Consider the following 25109-nt stretch of genomic DNA (forward strand, 5'->3'; position numbering starts at 1 on the left):
TCTGGCCATTACTGAGCTAATGGAGGACATAACAAGTGCTATGGATGAGAGGAAATACACGTTGGGAATACTTATTGACCTAAAAAAAAAGCATTTGACACAATCAATCATGCATTATTAATGGATAAGTTAAAAAACTATGGGATCAGGGGATTGGTTTTGAATTGGATTAGAAGTTACTTGACACAGAGGTGTCAATTTGTGAAGTTGGGTGAATACCAATCGAGTGAGCTGGACATTGTATGTGGAGTGCCTCAGGGTTCTGTTTTGGGACCTAATTATTTATACTATATATTAATGATATATGCAAGGTTTCTGATTTAATGAAAGTGGTTTTGTTTGCTGATGACACTACCATATGGGCATCGGGTGAAAACCTATAGCAACTATCTGGATGGGTTACACAGGAACTTGAGAAGATAAAGAAATGGTGTGACAGTAATATAGTATCTCTGAATTTGGATAAAACTAAATTTATTGGCAGTAAAGCTTGGCTCACTAAACAGAATGCAAAAACCTTGGGTGGCTTGTAGTGGCTGTGCTGCTTCACTCAGACTATATAAATTGGAACTGTCAGACACTGCCACGTTTAAAGGTTAATCCAGGTTCAAAACAAGGTAACTCCATGAGAAATCCTTACATAACGTTAATTTCTTGTGACTATATAAATAAACAAGTAAACAAACAAAAGTCACCCATTGTGAGTTTAGTGACCTGCTTGAGACAGAGGTTAAGACTGTAAACTGAAAATCCAGCTAATCTAGCATGCAAGGATACAGGCATGAGAAACATGTTTCAACAGGAAATGTGACATGGAAGTTGTTGTTGTTGATGTGAGTGTGTTCGGGGGTGGGGGTTTAAACATAGATGAGAAATCATTCCTGAACCAACTTACTGGATGTCTTTGTCCCATATCCATCATCACTTATTCCCAGGATGTCCTATTGGCAGTCCAAAGAGAGCCAGAACAGAAGAAAGACAGGAAGGATGACAGCCGCAACATAAGCAAAAGATTGGAGGCATTGGAAGGAGAAGCTGTGGACCCACAGCTCTGTTTCTGTACAGACATTGAGCAGCCAGCAGGGGGGCCCACATACATCATGATAATGTTAAGGCTGGTTCAGAGTTAACCAAAATGATCTCTGAGGGAAAACTGGGTTGTTACAACATCACATTTGAAATCAAAATGAACAGCAGTGTCTTGGTTTCTCTCCTGCTAACTGATCAGTGTCTGTACCACAGCATCTCTGACTGTGATCCAGCTGAGTGAGAAAGAAAACAAAGACAACAGGAGGCGATCATGAGAGGAAGCAGGTAAGGCCTCCACATCGCCTCTACCCTTGAAATACACCTGTGAATCTCCATGCAGCCATACATACGACCTACTCTGGCTTCTGCATGCTCAGTATATATACGTGTGTCTGTGAGCATACTTACGGTCTGAATCACTGCCATCCTGCTCACCCTCTTTGTTCTTGTAGAATGGGAACTTTCGTGTAAAGAAGAAATTCTTTTTACGTTTGTCAGTGAATGACTGTGAAGGGAGAGAAAGCATGGGGCAGATATACTGTATCTGTTATGTTCATGCAGGCACAACTGCTTTGAGAAAGTGGGGCGTCAAGAAGTTCTTACAGTAATATTTGAACATCTCTTCCTCCCAGAATCACAGCTAGTTTCAATACGATTTTACTGATTTACAGTATAATAGTTAATAAAACCTCCAAAGCAGGTCAGTTACTGTATACAAGATCCTTACTAAAACGATGTTGTTCTATTGTAAGTTAGACAAAAATTTTATAGCAAAAAAAATTGTTTATTAAGCAAAAATTCTGAACATGCTAGTTCACGCTACTAGAATGTGAGTATTTGCTGCCTGTTTTTTTTTTTTGCACTGTTGATCTGACAAAAGGAGACAATGATATATAAGCAACGTGCAAGGGTTAATAGTAATTTTCATTTTTGATTTATTGTATTCCTAAGTAATGTGATGTAAAGTATCTGAATAGACACTAGACAGTAGGACTACTGTATGTTGGTTATAAAGGATTTGATTGAACAATAATTCTGCTTCTGCTGTAGCAAATATTAATTAAATAGGCTCGGCAAAAAAATTTTGTCAAATCTTGTGTTGTCGCATGTACAATTTACATGTTATTTGTGTGTTGATACTGCTGAGAAAAGAAATCATTTGATTATTTTAATCAATTTTAGGTTGTCAATCCAACAAGCTGACTGTGTCAGATAAAGATAAATTTGCCCCTTGCTGCTTGACCTCTAACGGGCTCGTTGTATGGTGTATTTCTAACCCCAGCCCATTTCCACCTCAGGTCCCTCTGCCCATAACGCGACTGGCATTTCATTGTGGTCTGTGCCATGCTGCCCTGTTCATGAAAACAGAGTGCTCGGAGTTAAATAAAGATGTTAATTTTGTCCATCTGTGGGAGTACTGCAGGACCCAGTAGGGCATGAGAAGCATTTCAAGTAAGAGCGAAGTGAGAGAAGAGTTATCGAGATCAGGCCTTGAGAGACATAACTGAGGATAAAGCATAACAGGCTTTCATAAGAACATGAAACACAAAGACTGAACTCCAGAGAAAGAGACTTTAAATAATGAATATGTTGTCACTGTCATCATTTGAAGACCAAATTAAGCTGCTGCTGTATAATATTTCTACAGCTACAGGGTTTCATGTGGAGAGTCATGCTTGAAGACCAATCCCAATTCCAAACACCATTTCCTCCTTTAGCCAATTAAAATTTTGGTTTATACAGCAGGAAGCGGTACATTTTTACACTTGCTTTCTATTGCAGCTTTAGCTGGAAGGTTTGTAGGAGGGGCTTGCACTTTTACCACAGATGTATTTTTGAAACATCTGTGTGCAGAGTGAAATGTGTGGTTAGAAATGTTCTCATAATGTGCAGAAAGTGCAGTGCTTTGTATTAACAAAGCAATGACACATATAATTGTCATAAATTAACACTAGAAAGAGGAAATTAGCTATTTGTTGTAATTATGTGGCTTTTAGAAATGTGAGGCTATGGCCCATGGTTATGTCTTTGTTGCAAGTGTCAATGTAAAAACACACACTTTGAGCTACATTATGAATCATCAAATGAATGTACTAATACAAATTATTGTCACTTTCAGGTCTCATAAAGACACTTACCCCTTTTGAATCAAAGGACCCTGGCCTGGCATTGAATTTCACAGTCTTTAGACGCGCCCGCTCTTTCCTTTCCACCCTGTCAAGCACAGAGCCATGCCAGCCATCAACCACAGAGAGGACATGAAATCACTCACATTGACTCTATGCTAAACTACAAGTTTTGACAATTTAGGAGTGAGAATGAGCCTCAAACACTTGCACTCCAAGTTTCTCCTCTCCTCAGTTATCATTGAGCATATGTAGAGATTTATGTTTTCATTAAGTTGTCTAGCATATGGCATTGAATTTCACAGTCTTTAGACGACGCGCCCCCTCTTTCCTTTCCACCTTGTCAAGCACAGAGCCATGCCAGCCATCAACCACAGAGAGGACATGAAATCACTCACACTGACTCAATGCTAAACCCAGGTTTTGACAATTTTGAAATGGAATAACCTTACGACAGGTGTTTTAAATTACATTATGTAATTGTTGATTCTTATGTTTATCTCCAGAGTTATCTCTCTGCTCAAATAGAGAGGATATAACCTATTTATTTTATTCTGTTTGTCATAATATTTTAGATTTGATTACCCCTTCTTAAACGTTTTATCACAAAACAAAAGCAAAACCAAGGTTTAATGACATCACTCTCCACTGTTGCCTACCCTGCCATGTTCATGCAGTTCAAGCCAGTGTCTCTTTCCTTTGTAAGAGAGACCACTCAAACCCTCAAACTGCTCTGCTGACATTGTCCCTCCTAAAAGAGATCTTTGATCCCATCAGATCTTCTATTATGACAATTTTAAATAGCAGACTAATGTCTTGACTCTGCATGACTCTTAATAAGGCTGCAAATTTATACTAATAAAATTGCACTATTATGTAATTACTGTACATAGTATATACTGTACTTATCACTGGAACTGATAATTGCACATTATTCATTACACTGTTTTCTTTGCATACTGAATATCATTTATTATTATTGTTTTTCATTTTTAAAAATATTTTCCTAACTTTTAATGGCATTCAGGCAAAGGAAAAATTTCATTGTACAACTTGTTTCTTTATTGCACATATGGTAATAAATGCTTTGAAGTGGACCGTGGGGTGTTCTCCTAGTGTTTAAGTATGCCTTATTGCAGCCACAAATTAAGAAACCTAATTTGGATGCCTCCATCCTTTCTAATTTCAGACCTATCTCTAAACTATATCCAATCTGTAAAAGAGAGCAAATCTCTCCTGCCTTGGCCTCTCTCCACTGATTACCCATTTGTTTTAGAATCCAGTTTAAGATTGTTCTATCCTCCTTTAGTAATAAATAACCAGGTTCATTCTCACAAGTCATTGGCAGGGTTCTAGACTATCCTCAACCTGAAACACATTTCTATCCACTCCTCACCGTCTCTTGCTGGGGATGACACCCATTTCCTCACTGTCCCCATGTGGCCTGACACGACGGGCTTGCCACCACTCATCATCTGAGGCATTGATGACATGCAGGATGTCACCATACCTGAAGCTGAGCCCCTGGCTGGGGAGGCCGCTGTCCTTTGACTTCTCATAGTCAAACAATGCCCTATTCAGAGGAGGGATTCTCATGATTAGATTAGATTACCTTACATTAAGATTAGAACTGCAAATTCACTGAATTCCTAATATTTCTGTTGTTCCTCTGCACGAGGTCTTGTCTAATTTAACTGAAAGAAACAGTTAGTGATCACTGCTCTATTGGGGTTGCTATAATAACAAATGTTGTTCTGTTTGAGACACACATCATAAATCTGGTTTTAAGATGTATGTGTGCCTTCAGTGAGCCAACAGACTGTTATAGTAAAGAACACATTACTCTTTTCACTTATGTGTTTGAAAAGTAAACCAAATAAAAGATGACATTCATATTATTTTACCATGGTGCCTGGAACACATCAGTGCAGATGTCATATAAAAAAAATCTGGGACACAAAATGGGCAAATTGTTTGCTTTCTGAATTCACTATGAATTCAATGCCCAATATTCGAGTAAACTCCAAAACAGACCAACCTCACATAGAGTGATCTCTTTTGATTGGTTCGCAGGGATCCTGACCCAGTGCTCATACTGTGATTCATCATCTGTTCTCGCAGGTCATGGATTTTGGCCTCAAAACGCCCATACTCTGCAAGACAAGATTACAATAGATCAAGATTACCAATCAGGTATGTCTTCAGCCTCCAGTAAATAGAGGGCAAGAGGAGGTCAGTCTAATGATGCTGCTAAGTCTGAAAGTGTTTCCTGTTAAGTAGAGAAAAACCATTTATCTGAGTTCTTGATTATTCGTACTAATTTTCATGAACACAGTGCAGTGGAGGCACTTCCCTTCTTTATGTACATGTAGTACAGTAGACGGAAGACAAAAGGATAATGTCTCTTCTATAGTCATGTTTCTTTAAACTTACACATATTCAAATGTTTTAAACTGCTGAAACAATTTGCAACCAGTTTGACATCAAAACTGTAGTTGTCAAAACAAAAACAATTCCAGTGTATATTTCAGTTTCATGTAGTTTGAACAGGACCACTGATGTTGAGATACTTTCTCATCAACACTTGTCCACTCATCTAGCAATGCACACCAAACTGTATGTAATAAACAGCTTTTATGACATGAACTTGTTTTAATAATGTTTAGCCTTGCACATAACTGTGAGCCAGACCTGACTGTGACATAAATTCTTATTCATACACCAATTATATTATCAACATTTTAACACATTAAGGAAATTTTGTAGAAAGAATAGATACATAACATCTTCGGATTTCTGAGGCAATTCTCTGTCTTGCTATATTCATAGATGTTTACCATTCCACAGATGATACACAATGCCACACATCATTTACTTTGATGCACTGCTAGTATGGGGGTGGCTGTGGCTCAGGAGGTAGAGCAGGTCGTTTCCTAGCCAGAGGATTAGCGGTTCAATTCCCGGCTTGTCCAGTCAACATGTCGAAGTGTCCTTGAGCAAGACACTGAACTCCTGATTGCTCCCAGTGATGTCACCGGTGCGTGAGTGCTAAGAGACACATTACAGAGGATGTTTGTAGCATTCCAATTTTATGAGGAATTTGTTTTAAAGTAATTTATGGCTACTGGCTTTTTCAGGTGTTTAATTTTTGCTTGGCTGAAGCCACATTAGCCATACCTTAAGGCATACACAGACTTCCAAGAGTTCTACAGAATAGGTAGGTAGGTACTTTATTGATCCCACAGTGGGGAAATTTCTGTGTTACAGCAGCAATACAGAACAATCAATATAACACCATAAGAACAGACACATAAGAACAGAACTTCATAGAAACACGGGAAAGAACACAATGAGGACACAGCTGCTGTAACTTGCTGCCACTCTGTGTGGCGCATGCGTACGTAAGTACGTAGTAACAATGTACACTTAGTTTTAAAATAAAAAGTTACATAAAGGCAACAAAGCATTAGGACCGATACACACAAGGATTATAAAAGTAGCGTCATCAGAACATTACATATTACACAGCACAAATAAGCAAATCAAAGGCACCTAAAAACAGGGCAAAGCAGCACTGGAGAGAATCAGGAACAGCAGTAGAGACTAAACAACCAGGAAATCAAGAACAATCAAATAGTACTCACACAATTGATCCCACAATGGGGGAAAGAAACCTGTGTTTCAGCCATAAGGATCTCTGAGCAACTACTCAAAAATACCTAAAGCAGGGCAATGTACAGTATTTGAGAGAGATCAGGAACAAGATATTACACATGAGCCTATTTACATTGCATTTCACACCCAGGATTTGAATATTGCACCTCAGTAGATTATTGCATAGTCCCTCATAATTTCACCTATCTTATCACTGCAGTGATGTGTTGTACAGTCTGATGGCTGTGGGGAGGAATGACCTACGGTAATGCTCCTTCTTACACTGGGGATGTAACAGTCTTGTGCTAAAAGAACTGTTCAGAGCCACCACTGTGTGGTGCAGGGGATGGGTGGGGTTATGCATGATGGATGTTAGTTTTACCAGCATCCTTCTGTCTGCCACCTCCTCGATGGAATCCAGAGAGCAGTCCAGGACAGAACCAGCTCTCTTAACCAGTTTGTTGATTTTATTTCTGTCCCTGACTGTGCTACCTCCTGCCCAACCCACAACAGCATAAAAAACGCAGATGCCACCACATAATCATAAAATGTCCGAAGGAGTGCCCCGCGCACACCAAAGGACCTCCTCAACATCTGTGTTGTTGGTCCAATCCAGTTTATTTTTGAGGTGGACACCCAGGTATTTAAAGGTGTCCACAATCTCAATATCTGAGCCCTGCAAGCTCACCGGCATGAGTGCTGGTGATTTCCGCCGGGGGTATATACTGTATGTGTATTACAAATGAAAGACACATTGTACAAATCCTACAAATAATGTTAGAATAATTAATAACCAACTGCTTAGTGGGTTTTCTGCTTAAATCGGTCATGAAATGTGATCTGATCCTCACCAAAGTCACAAACAATGTTTCTAAGCTGGTAAAACACAAATGTCATGAACTTTCATGTCTTTACTGAACACATCCACTAAATATACAAAATTATGGTGGAAAAAGTAATAGCAACAGTGTTTTAATACCTGGTTGAACCAGTTTTGGCATCAATAACCTCAAGCCAGCCCTTCCTGTAGCTGTGGATTAGACCTGAACAATGCTCAGGATGAATCTTGGACCATTCTTCCTCACAGAACAGTTTCAGGTCAGTCGTGTTCTTAAGGTCATTCCACAGCGTCGCTATTGGGTTGAGGTTGGCTCTGACTGGACCACTCCAAAAGGTGGATTCTGTGTCTCTGAAGCCATTATATGCTAGGGTTAAGGGTCATTGTCCTACTGCATCACCCAGCTTGTTCTGAGCTGCAGCCTGCAGCCAGTTACCCTGACATTATCCTGTAGGACACCTGAATAAACTTGGGAATTCAGTTTCCTCTGTACAGTGGCAAGTGGTCCAGGTCCAGAGGGTATGCAACTCTCTTTTTACCTCATATGTAGTGCTGTGTGCTTTTCCCAAACAATTCTATCTTTGTTTCATCTGTCCACAGGACATTTTTCCAGTAGTGTCGTGGAATGTCAAGGTGGTCTTTCGCAAAGTTCAGGTGTGCTGCAATGTTGTTTTTGGAGAGCAGTGGTTTCCTCCATGGTGTCCTGCCATGGATACCATGCCGGTTCAATATTTGGCATATGGTTGACACATGGACAGAGATGTTAACCAACTCCAATGACTCCTTCAAGTCTTAAGCTGTTACTTCAGGGTTCTTTTTTTTTTTTTTACTTCACTGAGCATTCTGCATTGTGCCTTTGGAGTGATTTTGGCTGGGCACCGACTTCTGTGGAGAGTAGCCACAGTACCATATCGTCTTCATTTCTAGACAGCACGTCTAACTGTGGCATGATGAATATCTAAATTCTCTGAGATGACTAAACCTTTCCAGCTCTATACATAACAAGAGCTCTTGATCATAGATCTTCTGAGATCTCTTTTTTGCAAGGCACAGCTCATGTCAGCTGATGATTTGTGAATAACACAATGACACTGTTTGAGTGTTTTTATAAGTCAAGGTAGTTCTAAACCACACCTCTATTCTTGTTTCATTGATTGGACTCCACGTTTGCTAACATCTGACCCCAGTTGATGCTTACTGACATCCGAAGCCTAGTGCTGCCATTACTTTTTCCACCATCACTTTGTATGTTTAATGGGGGTGTTCAGTAAAGACATAAAAGAGCATGACTGTTTGTATTTTATCAGCTTAGAAATATTGTGTTTGTTAATATTTGTGACTTTGTTAGGTTAGGTGAGCTATTATCTCCATGACTCTCCCCATCAGGGTGAGGCCTGGAGTTGTGGAGAGTGAGTAGGTGGTGGCTCCATCTTCAAGAGCAAGAGGAGAGGCGAGCCGATCAACACAGCAACATGTGACCCCCTCCCACCCTGAAGACCACCCTTTTTTGAGATTCAGTGGTCAGGTTTTAATATGCTGAAGTGGGAATTTGGCAGGCTCAGGCAGAACATGAACACCCGCTTGAGCTGCATTGAGCGGCTCCTCAGCCAATCCAATGCACTGCCGACAGCTTGGAAAGGCTCACTGATGCAGTTGAGCAACTTGCTTCTCATCATTCCATCTCTTCTGACCACCAGATCTACATCTAACTCCCTGCTCCCTGCCTCTACTGGAGCATCCTGTGGCCACCTCCAAGGAGGCAGAAGAGGGATTTGTTAGTTCTTCACCACTTTTATTTCAGCTAAATCTTGAAGGGATAGCCATTGTCCCCTAACAGCCATCCTTCTGGGGGTTATCCTCCTCAAAGACTGTAGGAAGGACCAAGTTAACCAATATAAAAAAGTCATGATACAACCTAGCATAGTTTGTGAATGCATGTGTAAGTTTACACATTGCATAGCAAACCACCTGTACATTAATGGAGTGAGTTCCCTTGCGATTCACATGTATCAGACCATTCACTGATGGGGCACATACTTGCACATGCATGTAGTTTATTGCACCCAGGATGTCACAGAACTCAAACTGCCAAAAACTCCTCTTTGGCCCACTCTTGGCTAGCAATTGTCTGGGAGAATTTAATACATTTGCTTGCCTGTCATACTAGGCTTGTTGTAACTGCATGTATGGCTGAACTTACGGCAAATAGTGAAATGCCTCCAATAAAACTCATGGGATGCTGGAATGCATGCAGCCGTGACTTTGACAGCAACAAGGAGGGCATAGGGACAGTTGTAAGCTGTCTGTAGATCTCCCTGTAAGAGAAGGCAGATTTTTCCCTGACAGCCTGGCAGGATAAGCAAAGGTTTTCTCTGGCACTCCTCCTTGCTGAGGGACAGATAGTTGGTCTTGGGCTGGTAGACCCTCAGCCTGCGCCTCTCTATTCTCTGGCCCAGTATGTACTCCATTTACTATACTATGCAGGATATGTAAGAAAACACACTGACATATTTAGCTGCAAAGGTGTTGTAGTGACATTTTGACAATTTACATGCTCTTGAACTGAAGCTGTGAAAAATCATTTATGAATTCCTAACAATCACCTGATTTGTGTTACAAGGACTCTTGCAGTCTGACATGCTGGTTTATATACTAGCGTGGAAGAGCACCATTGGTCAACTAATTAGTCACTTTAATTTCTCATTATGGTCATGGGGTAGGTAGGTAGGTAGGTAGGTAGGTAGGTAGGTACTTTATTGATCCCACAGTGGGGAAATTTCTGTGTTACAGCAGCAATAGAGAACAACCAAGCCAAGTCTCTAAATATGATCACTAATAAAAATGGTATTTATTGTAAATACATATATTGTACACCGATCAGCCATAATATTATGACCACCTGCCTAATACTGTTTACACAGGAGTCAATGTGGCAGTTGGTCGGCACTCGTCTCAGTCTGCAGCTCACCGTGCATCTTCTGTGAATCCATTTTCTTCCACAGTTCTACTGTCAGGAAGAGCACAGATGTGTCTACAATTCAGTGAAACATTTATGTAAAAGGAGTGAAAACTGTGGTCATGAGGACGAGTTACAGAGAATTCTTTAGACAAATCCAACAGCCTCACCGCTCTCGGTGTGATATCACCACTACAACCCCTGACTCTTTCTCTTTATAGAGACCAATGTACAGTATTTCTCATTTTCAACCACTTTAACAAATCAATCTTAATCTTTTGAAAAGTACAAATGGAAGTTAAAAGTTTAATCTGCAGTAGGGTGACCTCATCATCAGTGAGCCTTGGGCGTCCATTACTCTTTTGCCAGTTCACCATTTGTCCTTCCTAAAACACTGTTACTAGCTACTAACCACTGCGGACCAAGAACACCCACCAAGACCTGCAGTGTGTGAGATGCTCTGACCCAGTCATCTCACCATCACAGTTTGGCCCTTGTCAAAGTCACTCAGATCCTTACACTTGCCCATTTTTCCTGCTTCCAGCACATCAAGTTTGAGGACTGAATGTTCACTTGCTGCCTAATATACCCCCACACTGACAGGTGCCACTGTAACAGATAATCAGTGTTATTGATCTGTGCACATGGTGGTGCATACAGACGCAGCGGTTCCTCTCTATGAGTTGTGTGCCTAAAAATGTCTATTCTAGTGTGTGTTCATGTTTGTAGTGTTTATCTTTTGGTGCGCGTAGTTCAACATCTACGTTGCTCTCAAGATACAGTCGCCACTGCCTTGTGGATATAGGGAATAATTCAAAACATTTCAACTTGAACTTCGGGCCCTATGACTTCTATGCCAAATTCCTACATCACCGGGCATGCCAGCTACACCACACCCTGAGAGGAAGCGCCGAAAGCAGTGTGAACGAAAGGAGAAGCGCGGCAACTGGGGCAAGTGGAGAGGCATCCAGGCTAGGCTAGCAGCTAGCCCACATAGACCCAGAATACCATCACTCATTATGGCCAATGTATGTTCACTGGACAACAAAATAGACCACATACAGCTCCTGAGATTTGCGCAGCGTGAGGTGAGGGACTGTTGTTTTCATTTTTATGAAGACATGGCTAAATGACAACACCCTGGACTTCACTATCCAGCTAGCTGGGCTAACATGCTACCGAACTGGAAGGAGGTTAGACTTGTGGAGGGGGGAGTTTGTTTTTACGTCAGCGATGCTTGGGGTCGGGACGCTATGGTTGTTCAAGAACACTGTTCTCCGTTGACGGAGTTTATTATCATCAAGTGTCGGCCTTTCTATCTATGTAGGGAGTACTCAGTTGATGGCTGTGTACATCCCTCCCACCACTAACACCAGCGATAGGAGTGAGGCACTATATGAACTCTACCAAGCCATCAGTGAACAACAGACAGTGCACCCAGACGGATTCCTCATCACAGCTGGGGACTTCAATCATGCGGACTTAAAGGTTTTACTGCCCAATCTGCACCAACATGTGGACTTTCCAACAAGAGGAGACAACACACTGGACCTGGTGTACACCGCATGCAAGGGAGCAAACAAAGCCTCCCCCCTCCCCCACCTGGGTCTCTTTGATCACATTACCATCATGCTGAGACCTGCATACAGACTCAGAGTGATAACCGTCAGACCAACACTAAAGGAGGTACGTGTGTGGCCGGAGAGGGCTTCTTATGCTTTGAAGGACTGTTTTGACACTACAGACTGGGACATTTTCAAACAAGCAGCCACTCATAACAATCGCATAGACATAGAGGAATACGCTGAGGCCATCACAGCATACATCACAAAGTGCATCGATGATGTCACTTACACCAAAAATATCACTGTTTGTGCCAACCAGAAGCCATGGATGACAAGTGAGATTCACAGACCCTGAGGGCTCGGGATGCAGCCTTTAGGGCCAGTGACACCGCAGGCCTAGCAACAGCAAGGGCCAACCTATCCCATGGAATCAGGGAGGCAAAATGTCAATACAAGAAAATATATGGACACTTCAGCAACACTAGAGATGCACAGAGTCTCTGGCAAGGCATCCAAACCCTCACACGCTACAACCCCCCACCTCCGAACTGTGATAGTGACATCTCTCTACTGAACAGCCTCAATGACTTCTTTGGCCACTTTGAAACACAGAACAAGACACCAGCACAGAAGACCACCTCTCCCTCGGGTGAACAGGCTGTGTGTCTGTCCAAAGCCAGCGTGAAGAAGACCCTCTCCAGGATTAACCCATGCAAGGCAGCTGGACTGGATAACATACCTGGTTGTGTTTTAAAGTACTGTACTGTGCCAAGGATGTCCTCACAGACATCTTTAACATCTCCCTGTGCCAAGCAGTTGTTCCTATGTGTTTCAAGGCCGCCACAATAATTCCACTTCCAAAGAAGCGCCACCCAACCAGTTACAATGACTATCGGCCTGTAGCACTGACTTTAATTATTATGAAGTGCATCGAGCAGCTGGTCATGCAGAACATCAAGTCCATCCTTCCTCCCTCATATGACCCATTTCAGTTTGCATACAGGTCAAAAGTCCACAGAGGATGCCATTACTGCTGTTCTCCATCCAGCCCTCACCCACCTAGATTCAAAGAACTCTTATGTGCAAATGTTGTTCCTAGACTTCAGTTCAGCATTCAACATAATAATTCCCCAGCAGCTTAACAAAAGCCTGGACACCTGGGACTCAAAACCTCTCTCTGTAACTGGGTGCTGGACTTTCTAACAGGGAGGCCACAAAATGTGCAGGTCAGCAGCAACATCTCCAAGACCATCACGCTGAGCACAGGGGCTCTGCAGGGGCATGTGCTCAGTCCATTGCTCTTCACACTGCTGACCCACGACCGTGTGCCAACCTACAGTACCAACCACACTGTCAAGTTTGTGGATGACACGACTGTAGTTGGCCTCATCAGGAGTGAGGTGTGCCAACTGGTCCAGTGGTGTAAGGACAACAGCCTCTTCCTCAATGTGGGGAAGACTAAAGAGATTGTTGTGGACTTCAGGAGAAAACCTCTAAAGCATCCACCACTGACCATCGATGGTGTCGTAGTAGAGAGAGTGAGCAGCACCAAGTTCCAGGGGGGTGCACATCTCTGAGGACCTCTCCCGGACTAACAACACAGCATCACTGGCCAAGAAGGCTCAAACACACCTCTACTTCCTCCGCAAACTGAGGAGAGCCAGTGTCCCACTCCCCATCATGTGCTCTTTCTATCAGGGCACCATTTAGAGTGTCATCACTGGCTGCATCACTGTGTGGCACAGAGCCTGTACTGTCTCCTGCAGAAGGACTCTGCAACGCTTAGTGAAAACAGCCAGTAAGATCATCAACGCCCCTCTGCCTTCCCTTATGGACATCTTTAACACCCGCAGAGCCATCAGCATTGCTGATGACACCTCCCAGCCCGCATACTCCCACTTCAGACTCCTGCCTTCAGGAAGGAGGTATTGGGGTCTTCAGGCCCACTCCACCAGACTTATAAACAGCTTCATCCATCAGGCTGTGAGTATGCTGAACTCTATCCATTACCCCACCCCCTCTGCCCCTGGACCGTAACCCACCACAAAACATAAAAAAACTACCTCTGCTGTTTTGCACAAACCCATTACATTTCCCCTTCTTGTTATATTACATGTAAATCTGCTGCTGACTGTTTTTTACCATCATATCTGCTGCCGTCGGTCACTTGCCATGTCCATGTGCATCTCAATTTCTCAACCATCTGACAATCTTGTTATTATTTGCACTACTGTCACTGATTGTGCATGGTTTTAAGTCACAGCCTATTAGGTTGTACCGTTTAGTTTTATCCTGATTACTATACTTTAATCCAGTCTTCTGATTCGGTTTTATTCCATTTTTATTCTACTTTATTCCATTTCAGTTTCATAAATGGTATGGCACTCAATACTAGGTGAGAGAGAAACGGCATTTTGATTTTCTCTATATCCTGCAGATTTATTGAATTGACAAAAATCTTTGAACCTATTCACTTCACTTGCCAGTGGTCATAATTTTATGGCTGATCGGTGTATATTGAGAACATCCAATGAACACATTGCCATCTTTTTAGTTTTTTAAGTTTTGTATGCTCCCTGCGGAGCATCTCAGGGTATAACAAGCACAGTGCACAAGCATTTCGCACACACCTAGACAGGCATGCATCACAACATGGTCAGAGTTCCTAAAGGTTCCTAGGCTCCACTATCTCCCAGGACCTGAAGTGGGCGTCCAACATCAGGACCATTATTGAGAAGGCACCACAGAGGATGTATTTCCTGCGCCAGCTCAGGAAGTTTGACCTGCCTCAGGAGCTGCTGATACAGTTCTACAGAGGAATCATCAAGTTCGTTCTCTGCACCTCCATCACTGTCTGTTTTGGTTCAGCAACCAAACAAGACAAGTACAGACTTCAACAGACAGTCAGGTCTGCAGAAAAGATCATTGGTGCAAGCGTGCCCTCCATGGAGGACCTGTACACCTCACTGGTCACAAGGATCACTGCAGACCTCTCACACCTGGGACACAATCTGTTAGAACTCCTCCCCTCTGGACGGCGTTTGCACCAAGACAACCAGGCACAGGGACAGTTTCTTCCCCCAGGCTATCACTCTGATATACACTTAACCAACGCATGTATGACTGGACAATAACCCTCAGTGAATACCTGTAAATATACATTGTAGAGATTATACAGATTCGTACAGGTCCCTGGCTTTAAGCACTCTATATTTATTCCTACAGTACTTATTCCATTTCACAGTAAGCATTCCTTGTCTGTCTGCATTGTTTACTGCCTCTTTATACTGCTTATTTTGCATTGCACTTTTGTTGCTTGTTAATACTGCTTATCCTGTTATATTATACAGCCTTATGCTGGATTACTGTTTACTTTCCCCTTGCATGGGGATATTTACATACACATTGAGAGCTGATGCACCAGAGTCAAATTCGATGACTTGACTGTTGACCACAGACCTGGTTTTTGCTTGTCAGTGTCATAGTCATTTTTTGTGCACTCATATTACCAACACACCCAAAATTTACCCCATCCAGACACACGTCAGCACAAAATCGATAGACTGCTGCCCTCAAGCAGATACTGTTGCTCTTGACCTTAATCAGAGAAGGCATGTCACTAGTCAAAGCTCTCTGATCCATTACATGTTAACTTACAGAAGGTTGGCAGGCAGTCTTTGTGTTATGGTTTAGCCTTGTTTCCTGGTTATCTGTTGTGTTTTTTTCCCCTGCTGCTCCCATCCTGTCCTCACTCACTGCAAATTAGGGTAAGACTTTATTGATCCCACAATCGGGAAGTTCCATTGTTCCAGCAGCATTAGAGAGCAAACAACAAAACACCACAAGAACAACAAAACACCATAGGGACCTCCGAGAAGCAAATCAAAGGCAACTAAAAACAAGACAAGACATAGCACTTGAGAAAAATCAAAAACAAGAATTTTACTCCCACAATTAATTCCACAATGGGGAAAACCCCCGTATATCAACAGCAGTAGAGACTAAACAACAAACACCATAAGAACAGCAAACAGTCATTATTCCATCCATCTGGATTCAGAGACCTTTCTTTCAGTTGCTCCCTTGCTGGCTCATTGCGTTTACAAGTCCTGAGGTTTCTCTACACGACTTTGTTTCCAGTCCCGCTGCTACCCTTCGTTCCTGTCTCATTTCAGCTACACTTCTGCCCTGTTCGTGCTGAGCTTAGCTACCGTGTACCTACCTGGTTCCTTGCTGTGGTTCTCCTGGTTCCTGCCATTTCCCCTGCCATCTCACTTGCACCTCCTGGTCCTCCTGTTACCTGCCATCTCCTGTCAACTTGCCTGCATGTCCCGATCCTCTGGTCCTCCTGTTACCTGCCGTCCTCCTGCCTTCTCACCTGCCTGCCCTGGTCATCTGCTCCTCCTGGCCTCTGCTGTTTCCTCGTCGAGCCACTGACCCCTCCCGGTTCTTTGTCCTGGTCCTCCTGGTTCTTCATCCCAGTCCTCCTGGTTCTGACCCAACCTGTCCTCAGTTGCCTGCTGCTCTTCCAGCCAGTTCAGTACCTGTTCAGCCTCCTTGTCACTCAGCATAATCTGATTTATTTTTAAAAACTCCTTTCTGTAGTCACTTCTCTCCCTAGTTCAGTGTCTGCATTTTGGGTCCACATCACACGCACAACATAACACCTTAGTAGATCAGAATTAGCCAGGACTATTACACTTTAAATACTTGACAAAGAAACGACAAACAGAACAGAATAAATTGATTGTTGTTTGCTGAATCACATCATGTAATTACTATCTTTTCCAAATCCTTTTCACAAACTTTGTAACAGTAAGAAAATATCATTTCTTTTGTTTAGGCTTTGAAAAGACCATGGAGTAGACCCAGTCAGGTAAAACACTGAGCCCCCATACAGGAACATTCCTGAATATGCAGTAAACTCAGGTCCTGTATTTTTCTCCACATCCTCTGGTCACAGTGCAGCAGCAGGAGGGAAAATACATCCACAAAACCAAGCACAGTTGAAAAATTCAGCTTTTACAATGACACTGGCGGATGTCTTTTTTTTTTAAAATAAGCTTTATTGAAAATATACACAACAAACAAGGCAATATAACATTTTGCTAATATGGTGGGGGCACCGGTGGATGTCAGGCAAGTTCACATGCACGTGCAACTGCCTGGAGATTATGACTATTCAAGTAAATCCTAAAAACCATCATGTAATACTTAATTTTGTTAGAAAATAGTCAAGCGAGCAAGAGTTTGTGAGACGTGTATAAACCGAGTTGCTTCTGCATAGAAATACTAGAACATACACGTCTCGCAAACTCTTGCTCGCTTGACTATTTCTAACAAAATAAAGTATAATGTGCAACTGCCTGGAGATTATGACTATTCAAGTAAATCCTAAAAACCATCACGTAATACTTAATTTTGTTAGAAAATAGTCAAGCGAGCAAGAGTTTGCGAGACTTGTATAAACCGAGTTGCTTCTGCATAGAAATAGTAGAATACATACATACACCAAATTTTTTTAGCTTTAGGTCACGCCTAAGATAATTCACCATTGTAGCATTGTAGATAAGTCAGAAAACAAGGAATAGTGCCACGGGCTCTTTAAGTGATGACTGGTTTCAGGATGGAGGTTATGCACAAAGATTTCCTTAAAGTTGAGCCCTTTCTCCATGCTGGGGTTGTTTCAGAAGCCATAATAGGCACGAGAAAGTCTATAGCAGTACTTATGAGGAGGCTCCTGACATTTTTGTTTGACATCTAAAAGCAGCTAGCACTATCATTTGAGTTAAGTGATTAGAGAACTCCTGTTCTGGCACCTGGCGGTTACTCTGTACATTGTGGGGTTGACAGTCATTAAAGTCAGTATATCATGTCTAGTGGTTAGCCAGACACTGTCACTGACAATAACCTCTGGAAACTGTTTCAAGTAGAACTCAATGTCTTTCAATTAAGAATGAATGTTTTGGGATATGTTGGGACCCAGTTCTAAATATTTAATGTGTCAAGCTAATTTAGGAAGATCATGGATTATGGGATGTTGTGAAGGTGGATTACTGTGATCATCAAGGAGTGGTGCAAGTGTTGGAGACAAAGTTACATGGAGACTATTGGTCCCAAAGGAATCAGATTGGGGAGACAAGCCGCGTCTGCTTTTGTGTCTGTAAAACTGGATATTTCAGTTGGTCTGTTTTGACTCACTGTTTGGTGTGCAGCAGGTCCTCTTCTTTAGTTTCTGGTTGTCGGTGGGCTTGAGCATTTGACAGTTGCCATTGCAGATCAGAAATTATTTGTTGATCAGCTACCATATGGTGTACATATGCTGTGGTCTGGGCCCTTAAGTCTTCCAGTTCTATTATAGCGTCATGGAACAGTCCTTCCTGGTCACGTTCTGTACTTACTTCAGTAAGATGGTCTTGTATTAACTCCAGCTATCTCCTGTTTGCGTAGGAGAAGTGACTTTAAGTTCATGTAAGCTAAACAATTTCTCTTTGAAACTACTGTTGTTTAATGCATCTTTAAAGAAAGAAATGCAAAAATTATTAAAAGTGAATCACCAGTATTTGGAATAAGCACAGCTAAATCAAGACATTTTGTTTAACAATACATCAGATAAATATCATAGGATTAAATTGTTAAAATTGATAAAAGAAATCTAAAGTTTGATAATAGTGAATGATTAAAAGCTAAATATTGTTAAACCCTACCTTCTCTGTTGACTTTAGAGGTATTCACTTGGCACGTAGCATTGAATAGGAGTATAAAGTAAGATAGGCTAAGCTAAGCCAAGCCAAGCTAAGCTACTGTATGTCAAACTAAGCTGGGTTAACCTATTATTTTTGTTTTAATAAAACAATGTAGTTAATGCAGTGTTAATGCATTCATTTAGAAAGCCAAGTTTTATTTTGTTGCAAGGAATTAATATTACAACTTTATTGGCACTTGTTTGCTTCCAAAGTTTTTTCATTCACACTCAATTCACTAATTTGACCACCAGATGGCCTTTCTGTGCTCTTTTTTGTTTGTTTGGGTACTTCATGTGAATCAAGTCATCAACAGGAGACATTTAGAACCGCCCTTTTAGTTGGGCGCTATGGCAAAACGGCTGGGCGACCAGTCTGATTTCAGCATCAGACAGACAGCCTTGCAACTATTAACTCAGAGTTCAAAAGCGCAGCAGCTTTCTCTAAGGCACACAGTGCAGTTTGCTCAGTTTCAACAAATCCACTTTGTGAACTTTACAGCAGCAGGGGATGCCTGCCCTTAAGCAGAATCAAAAAATTTCTTCACAGCAGTAACAAGCAATGGGCCTTAACAGAACAAACACTCCTTTTACAATGATTTGGTCTTTCTTTTTTTCTAAAATTATTTTGTTAAAATTTCTGGATAGCTAGTCCAATAATTAAACTGAAGGAATTGCAAATTAACATGGATTACACACATAAACACATAACGACAAAAGGCCTTTAACCTTTAAGAAGGAGAGAGCGAGAGAGACACAGTGGTCTCTGTTGCATGCAGGTTGCAACACGCTAAAAAATTTTCCTGAATGACTAAGAGCGAGGAGCAGCATCATGCTGGCATGTGTTGACTCAAGTATTTGGCTTTGCCTGATTGGTCGGGCATCTACCAGTTGGAGTCCTCTGACTGGCTGGAACTCTGGTGCCATGACAATAAGTTCCTGATTGGTCCTGTAGGAGCACACTGTAAAAAGGTTCACACCCAATTCACAAGTGACAGAATAAGAGAACATTCTTTCAAGTATATTTTAGTTTAGTCAAATGTATTCCTGGGGCCAGGGTGGGCAACCTCGAATCCTATTTGAAGCTGCTGATAAACGTAAATACATTAAGGTTGTTATTCACGTTGGTGCTAATGACTTCCAACTTTGCCAGTTGGAGGTCACTAAAATTAATGTTTAGTCAGTGTGTAACTTTTCCAAAATAATGTCAGACTCTGTAGTTTTCTTTGGACCCCCCTGCCCAATCTGACAAGTGATGACATGTTTAGCTGCATGTTGTCATTCAGCTGCTGGCTGACTAGGTGGTGCTCAGAAAACAATGTGAGCTTCATAGAAAATTGGAAAACATCTTGGGGAAAATTTGGTCTGATTAGTAGAGACGGCATCCATCCCACATTGGATGGTGTGGCTCTCATGTCTAGAAATCTGGACGAGTTTATTTTACAACCTAAATTATTAAATTTCTTCAGTTAAAGGGAGTTTTTCCTCCCTGCTGTTGCCAAGTGCTTGCTCAAGGGGGATTTGTTGGGTTTTTCCTCTGTAATGATAATAATAATAATAATAATAGTAAGGTCTAGACCTGACTTTCTAAAGTGTCCAGAGACGACTTTTGTTGTGATTTGGTGCTATACAAATTAAACTGAATTAAATTTTTGCGAATTAGTATGTCTTAGGCCAATTTATGCAGTTTATACTTTTCTCCACTATGGCTGATGTTGATAACACATATTTCATATAATTGTAATGTGGAATAATCCTCATTTGAACACAGAATTTTAATCAATAAATAGTTTGACATACAGTATGTAGATGTTCTGTAGGGAGAAAGAAAGCTTAACTTTCAAAATAAAAGGCATAAGCAACCATTTGTTAGGCAAACAATCATAAAATGAGAATCAATAGCACTTACATTCTACTACTGTTTGGAGCAATATCCCAAGTTAGACTTTTGAGGTTAACTTGAAAGTAAACCTTTTTGATGGTTGGGTTTCGGACATATGAGTTCCCAGGGACATAGTGTGCCATTTCATTTTTTTATTTTCAAGCCATTTTGGCTGTGTTGAATGAATGTAGCTCAAATTTGTCAAAGGATATTTATTTTTAGACAAGAGGTACATTTAAATCACCTCCTTCAAATAGTTTCATATAAAATCAAGTTCAGGAATCATTTATCAGTTTAAAAATTTTTCATTTCCTTGTAGAAATTTAAAAAAAAACCTTTGGGTAAAAAGTTTATATTTTCAAATATAAGGACATTTCCTTGTCCAAAATAGAGAGTGAGTATTAAGATTAGTTTATAGTGGTCTCTCCACACTCCAGTGCAGAGATAAGGGGGGTTAGAGATTCACCTGCCCCCCGCTTAGTTCTGGGGGGCAGGTGAAGGTCTCTTTCCTGCTTCTCAGAACTCTGGAAATCAAAGTTAGTTTAATAATTCTAAATATTCCTCAGGATAAAGCATGTCCTCAAAATGTCTACTTTGGACTTGTGGACATTCAATATTTAAACCATGGGGTTCCTGTGCTTGTTCATTATTTCATAAGTGCTGACTCACCTTCTGGTCTGTACTGTGCAATAATGGTAACCAGCTGTCCTGCTCCTTTCAGTGCTGAGGCTGCTTGCTCATGCGTGGCTCCTCGTAGGTCAATGCCATTGACCTGTTTAAACAAAAAAGAATATTTCTGTTTTATTTGATAGAATATAATGACCTGCAACACATATATAGTATGTATGCATTTTTAAAAATGTAATTATTTAATTCTGTTTTATATTTAATGAACTATTTCACTTCAAAGTTGTCCAGGGTTGAGGTGCAATGAATGTAGGTTTAGAAACATTTTTGGAGAGGTGTGATGTGAGGTTGATGCATATAAACCTATTAAGGAGTGAATGCATTTAAACAGGAACACTTCTGTCACATGTTAATTACAGATTTTAGTGGTGAATTCTCATGTTGGAGGACACTGGTTAAATAAATTGTTCATAGGGGTGGCTGTGGCTCAGAGGTTTGAGTGAGTTGTCCACCAATCACAGGGTTTGCAGCTCAGTCCTTGGCTCTTCTAGTCCACTTGTTGAAGTGTCCTTGAGCAAGACAATGAACCCTGCTGTGGCGCAACTACCACCCTGTATGACAGCTCCACTGCCATCCATGGGTGACAGTGTGTCAGTGGGTGAATGAGAGGCAAAATTGTAAAGCGCTTTGTCTTTTAGAAAAGTTAGAAAAGTACATTTACAATTTACTACATCTTTCATTATGTTCCACTTTCTCACATTATCCAAAAGCTGCTAAAACCAAAAAAAAATTTCATATAATGCGAAGAATGACTGAGGCCAATTTAATTCACATTAAAAAAGGAGATGCCAGAAAGGGAAATCCAGTGATGGCTATGTTTATTTCAGTTTTGACTTACTCAAAAAAGACTAAAAATTGTTTTACATTTTTACCAGTTGGTGTGTTGTTCTTCAGTGTCAGGGCAAATGAACAGTGGCAACAAAACAAAGAGCCCCAGGGGAAGTGCAAAAAGAGGAGAGTGTATGCTCGCTAGCCAAGTTATTGTTCGACTTTGAAACCAGGCCACTGCTGGAATGTTAACTGCCTGCTTTCAACAAGGTAGACCAAGATGCTAATTGGATGCAAATTACCAACCAGACAGTATCATGTTGATTTAACAATACAGTATGCTATACAATACCATACTACAACAATAAAAAGAGAATGCATAATCTGTTGCAGTGTGGCATTAGTCTCGCAGGCAAACTTTGAAAATTTGCTATAATGAGGCGGAACAATCACTTCTTCCCAGCTATTGCCCGCTGTGTAATCTGTTCATTATCTCAGAAAGTGATTAATTGGAAAGCTTCTGCTTTAAAGTAGTAGATGTTTACTAAATCAAGTGATTGTGACAATTATTATTTTTTGTTTGTTAGATTATCTCATCAAAACACCTGATTTGGATGTCATCACACCATTCAATGACTATCACTTGTTATCGGACTATAGTTATGACTTAGGAGGTCCCTGCTCACCAGCTAGGAGATTCTGTAGGTCATTATCATGCCATATACCATTGTTATCATAGTTACAATAATAAATACTGAGAATACTGAGAATCCCTGCTTTGCACACAAAAACTACTTGGTTAGGTTTAGAAACACAAACTAGGTGCTTAGGTTCAGGAAGTAATGTCAAAATAAAAGCATGGGAACGGAAACCGACGAGACAAAATCATGACACAACCGAGTAAGGATTACATGCTCATTATGGATTATTGTAAGATTGTTTGTGTACATGTCTGTGCGGGTTTTAGCTTGTTTTACTTTATTTATTTATTGATAGTTAAATAAGGTTTATGTAATTGGATGGGTGACTGTTAGGATGGCATTTAAATTTTGTTGTACGTGTTGCAATGACAAAATTTAAACTTTTATAAACTTTAAATAAAGTATTTAAAAGATTGCAGTTTGGGTTACAATGCTCATTGATAAAAACCACAGTGTTTCACAATGGAATCAAACATTGGTCTACTGTGGGAAAGTAGTGTATTTTCTGACCCATCCATCTAGCCACCACTGCCTCCCTCTGTTATGGTTAGTCCCCCTCGCCAGGAGGGTGAGGGAGGACTAGGGGTAGGACTCAAGATTGCTGACCCAGGTGCTAGTACAAAACAAAAGGTTTAATGTTAAACAATAGAACAAAGCAACAACATAAGTGTCCAGAATACATACAAACGAAGGGGAGTGATGACGACGGAGACCAGGAACAGGTGCACACACAAACTAACGGTAGAAAACAGGGTAAGTATCTAACAAGACATGTAGCAAAGCTGCGGAGACAAATCAAAACTATGTGGTGTAGTGGGAATAGAGTATGTTGTGTGAGAGGAGTCAAGCCAAAACACGCAGTCTGTCAGCATAGCATTCCAATCGCACATACATAAGACGGCGCTGTGTGGGCACGAAGAAGGTTAATGTGTGTGTGTAGTGTAGCGCCTATGTAGTGTGAATAGAGTCAAGCCAAAACGCACAGAGACTGTCAGCGTAGCAATTACTGGAATGCAACACAGCTGAGGTGCAGAGCCCATAAGACAGAGAAAACAAAGAAACAAAACGGAGGAGAGGCAGCGGCCGCCGAGCAGCCCTGACACCCTCACCATCTATATACTATGTTGCCTCATGTCCCGCTTTGCTTGTGTCAAAATAATCATATTTTTGGCATTGATAATGACTGATAAAAGCCACTGAATGGTGTGAAAACACAGCTGATCAAAATGAGAATAGAGCCACTGTTCTGCCTCCCACTATACTGCAACAAAAGGCTATAAATACAGTGCTTTGCGAAAGTATTCGGCCCCCTTGAGCTCTGCGACCTTTTGCCACATTTCAGGCTTCAAACATAAAGATATAAAATTGTAATTTTTTGTGAAGAATCAACAACATGTGGGACACAATCATGAAGTGGAACGAAATTTATTGGATATATCAAACTTTTTTAACAAATAAAAAACTGAAAAATTGGGCGTGCAAAATTATTCAGCCCCCTTAAGTTAATACTTTGTAGCGCCACCTTTTGCTGCGATTACAGCTGTAAGTCGCTTGGGGTATGTCTCTATCAGTTTTGCACATCGAGAGACTGAAATTTTTGCCCATTCCTCCTTGCAAAACAGCTCAAGCTCAGTGAGGTTGGATGGAGAGCGTTTGTGAACAGCAGTTTTCAGTTCTTTCCACAGATTCTCAATTGGATTCAGGTCTGGACTTTGACTTGGCCATTCTAACACCTGGATATGTTTATTTGTGAACCATTCCATTGTAGATTTTGCTTTATGTTTTGGATCATTGTCTTGTTGGAAGACAAATCTCCGTCCCAGTCTCAGGTCTTTTGCAGACTCCATCAGGTTTCCTTCCAAAATGGTCCTGTATTTGGCTCCATCCATCTCCCCATCAATTTTAACCATCTTCCCTGCCCCTGCTGAAGAAAAGCAGGCCCAAACCATGATGCTGCCACCAACATGTTTGACAGTGGGGATGGTGTGTTCAAGGTGATGAGCTGTGTTGCTTTTACGCAAGGCACTGTAAATACAGTCCAATTACCATTGTAGGTTTGAAAGGCAAAACTCTTCACCCCTCTCTCACCTCATCTTGGACCCACAAACAGTAGCTGCTTCCTCTAGGACCACCTCTCCCCCCCATTAGTCCACCACCTCTT

At 41.3% G+C, this 25109-nt stretch overlaps 1 protein-coding gene across 15 annotated transcripts in view; it reads right to left on the reverse strand.

The window, feature by feature from the left end:
• The window catches only part of dlg2 (discs, large homolog 2 (Drosophila)), a 316297-nt gene that overhangs the window by 13326 nt on the left and 277862 nt on the right, over window positions 1-25109 (reverse strand). For all 15 annotated transcript variants that reach the window (XM_020621763.1, XM_020621766.1, XM_020621770.1 and 12 more), the window contains 5 exons: window positions 21462-21564; window positions 5194-5308; window positions 4552-4728; window positions 3168-3243; window positions 896-941 (listed from right to left, as the gene is read on the reverse strand). In XM_020621763.1, the coding sequence (XP_020477419.1) occupies window positions 896-941; window positions 3168-3243; window positions 4552-4728; window positions 5194-5308; window positions 21462-21564 (517 nt within the window). The remainder of the gene's footprint in view (window positions 1-895; window positions 942-3167; window positions 3244-4551; window positions 4729-5193; window positions 5309-21461; window positions 21565-25109) is intronic.

The sequence above is a fragment of the Monopterus albus genome, unplaced genomic scaffold, assembly GCF_001952655.1.
Source record: "Monopterus albus unplaced genomic scaffold, M_albus_1.0 scaffold267.1, whole genome shotgun sequence".
NCBI lineage: Eukaryota > Metazoa > Chordata > Actinopteri > Synbranchiformes > Synbranchidae > Monopterus > Monopterus albus.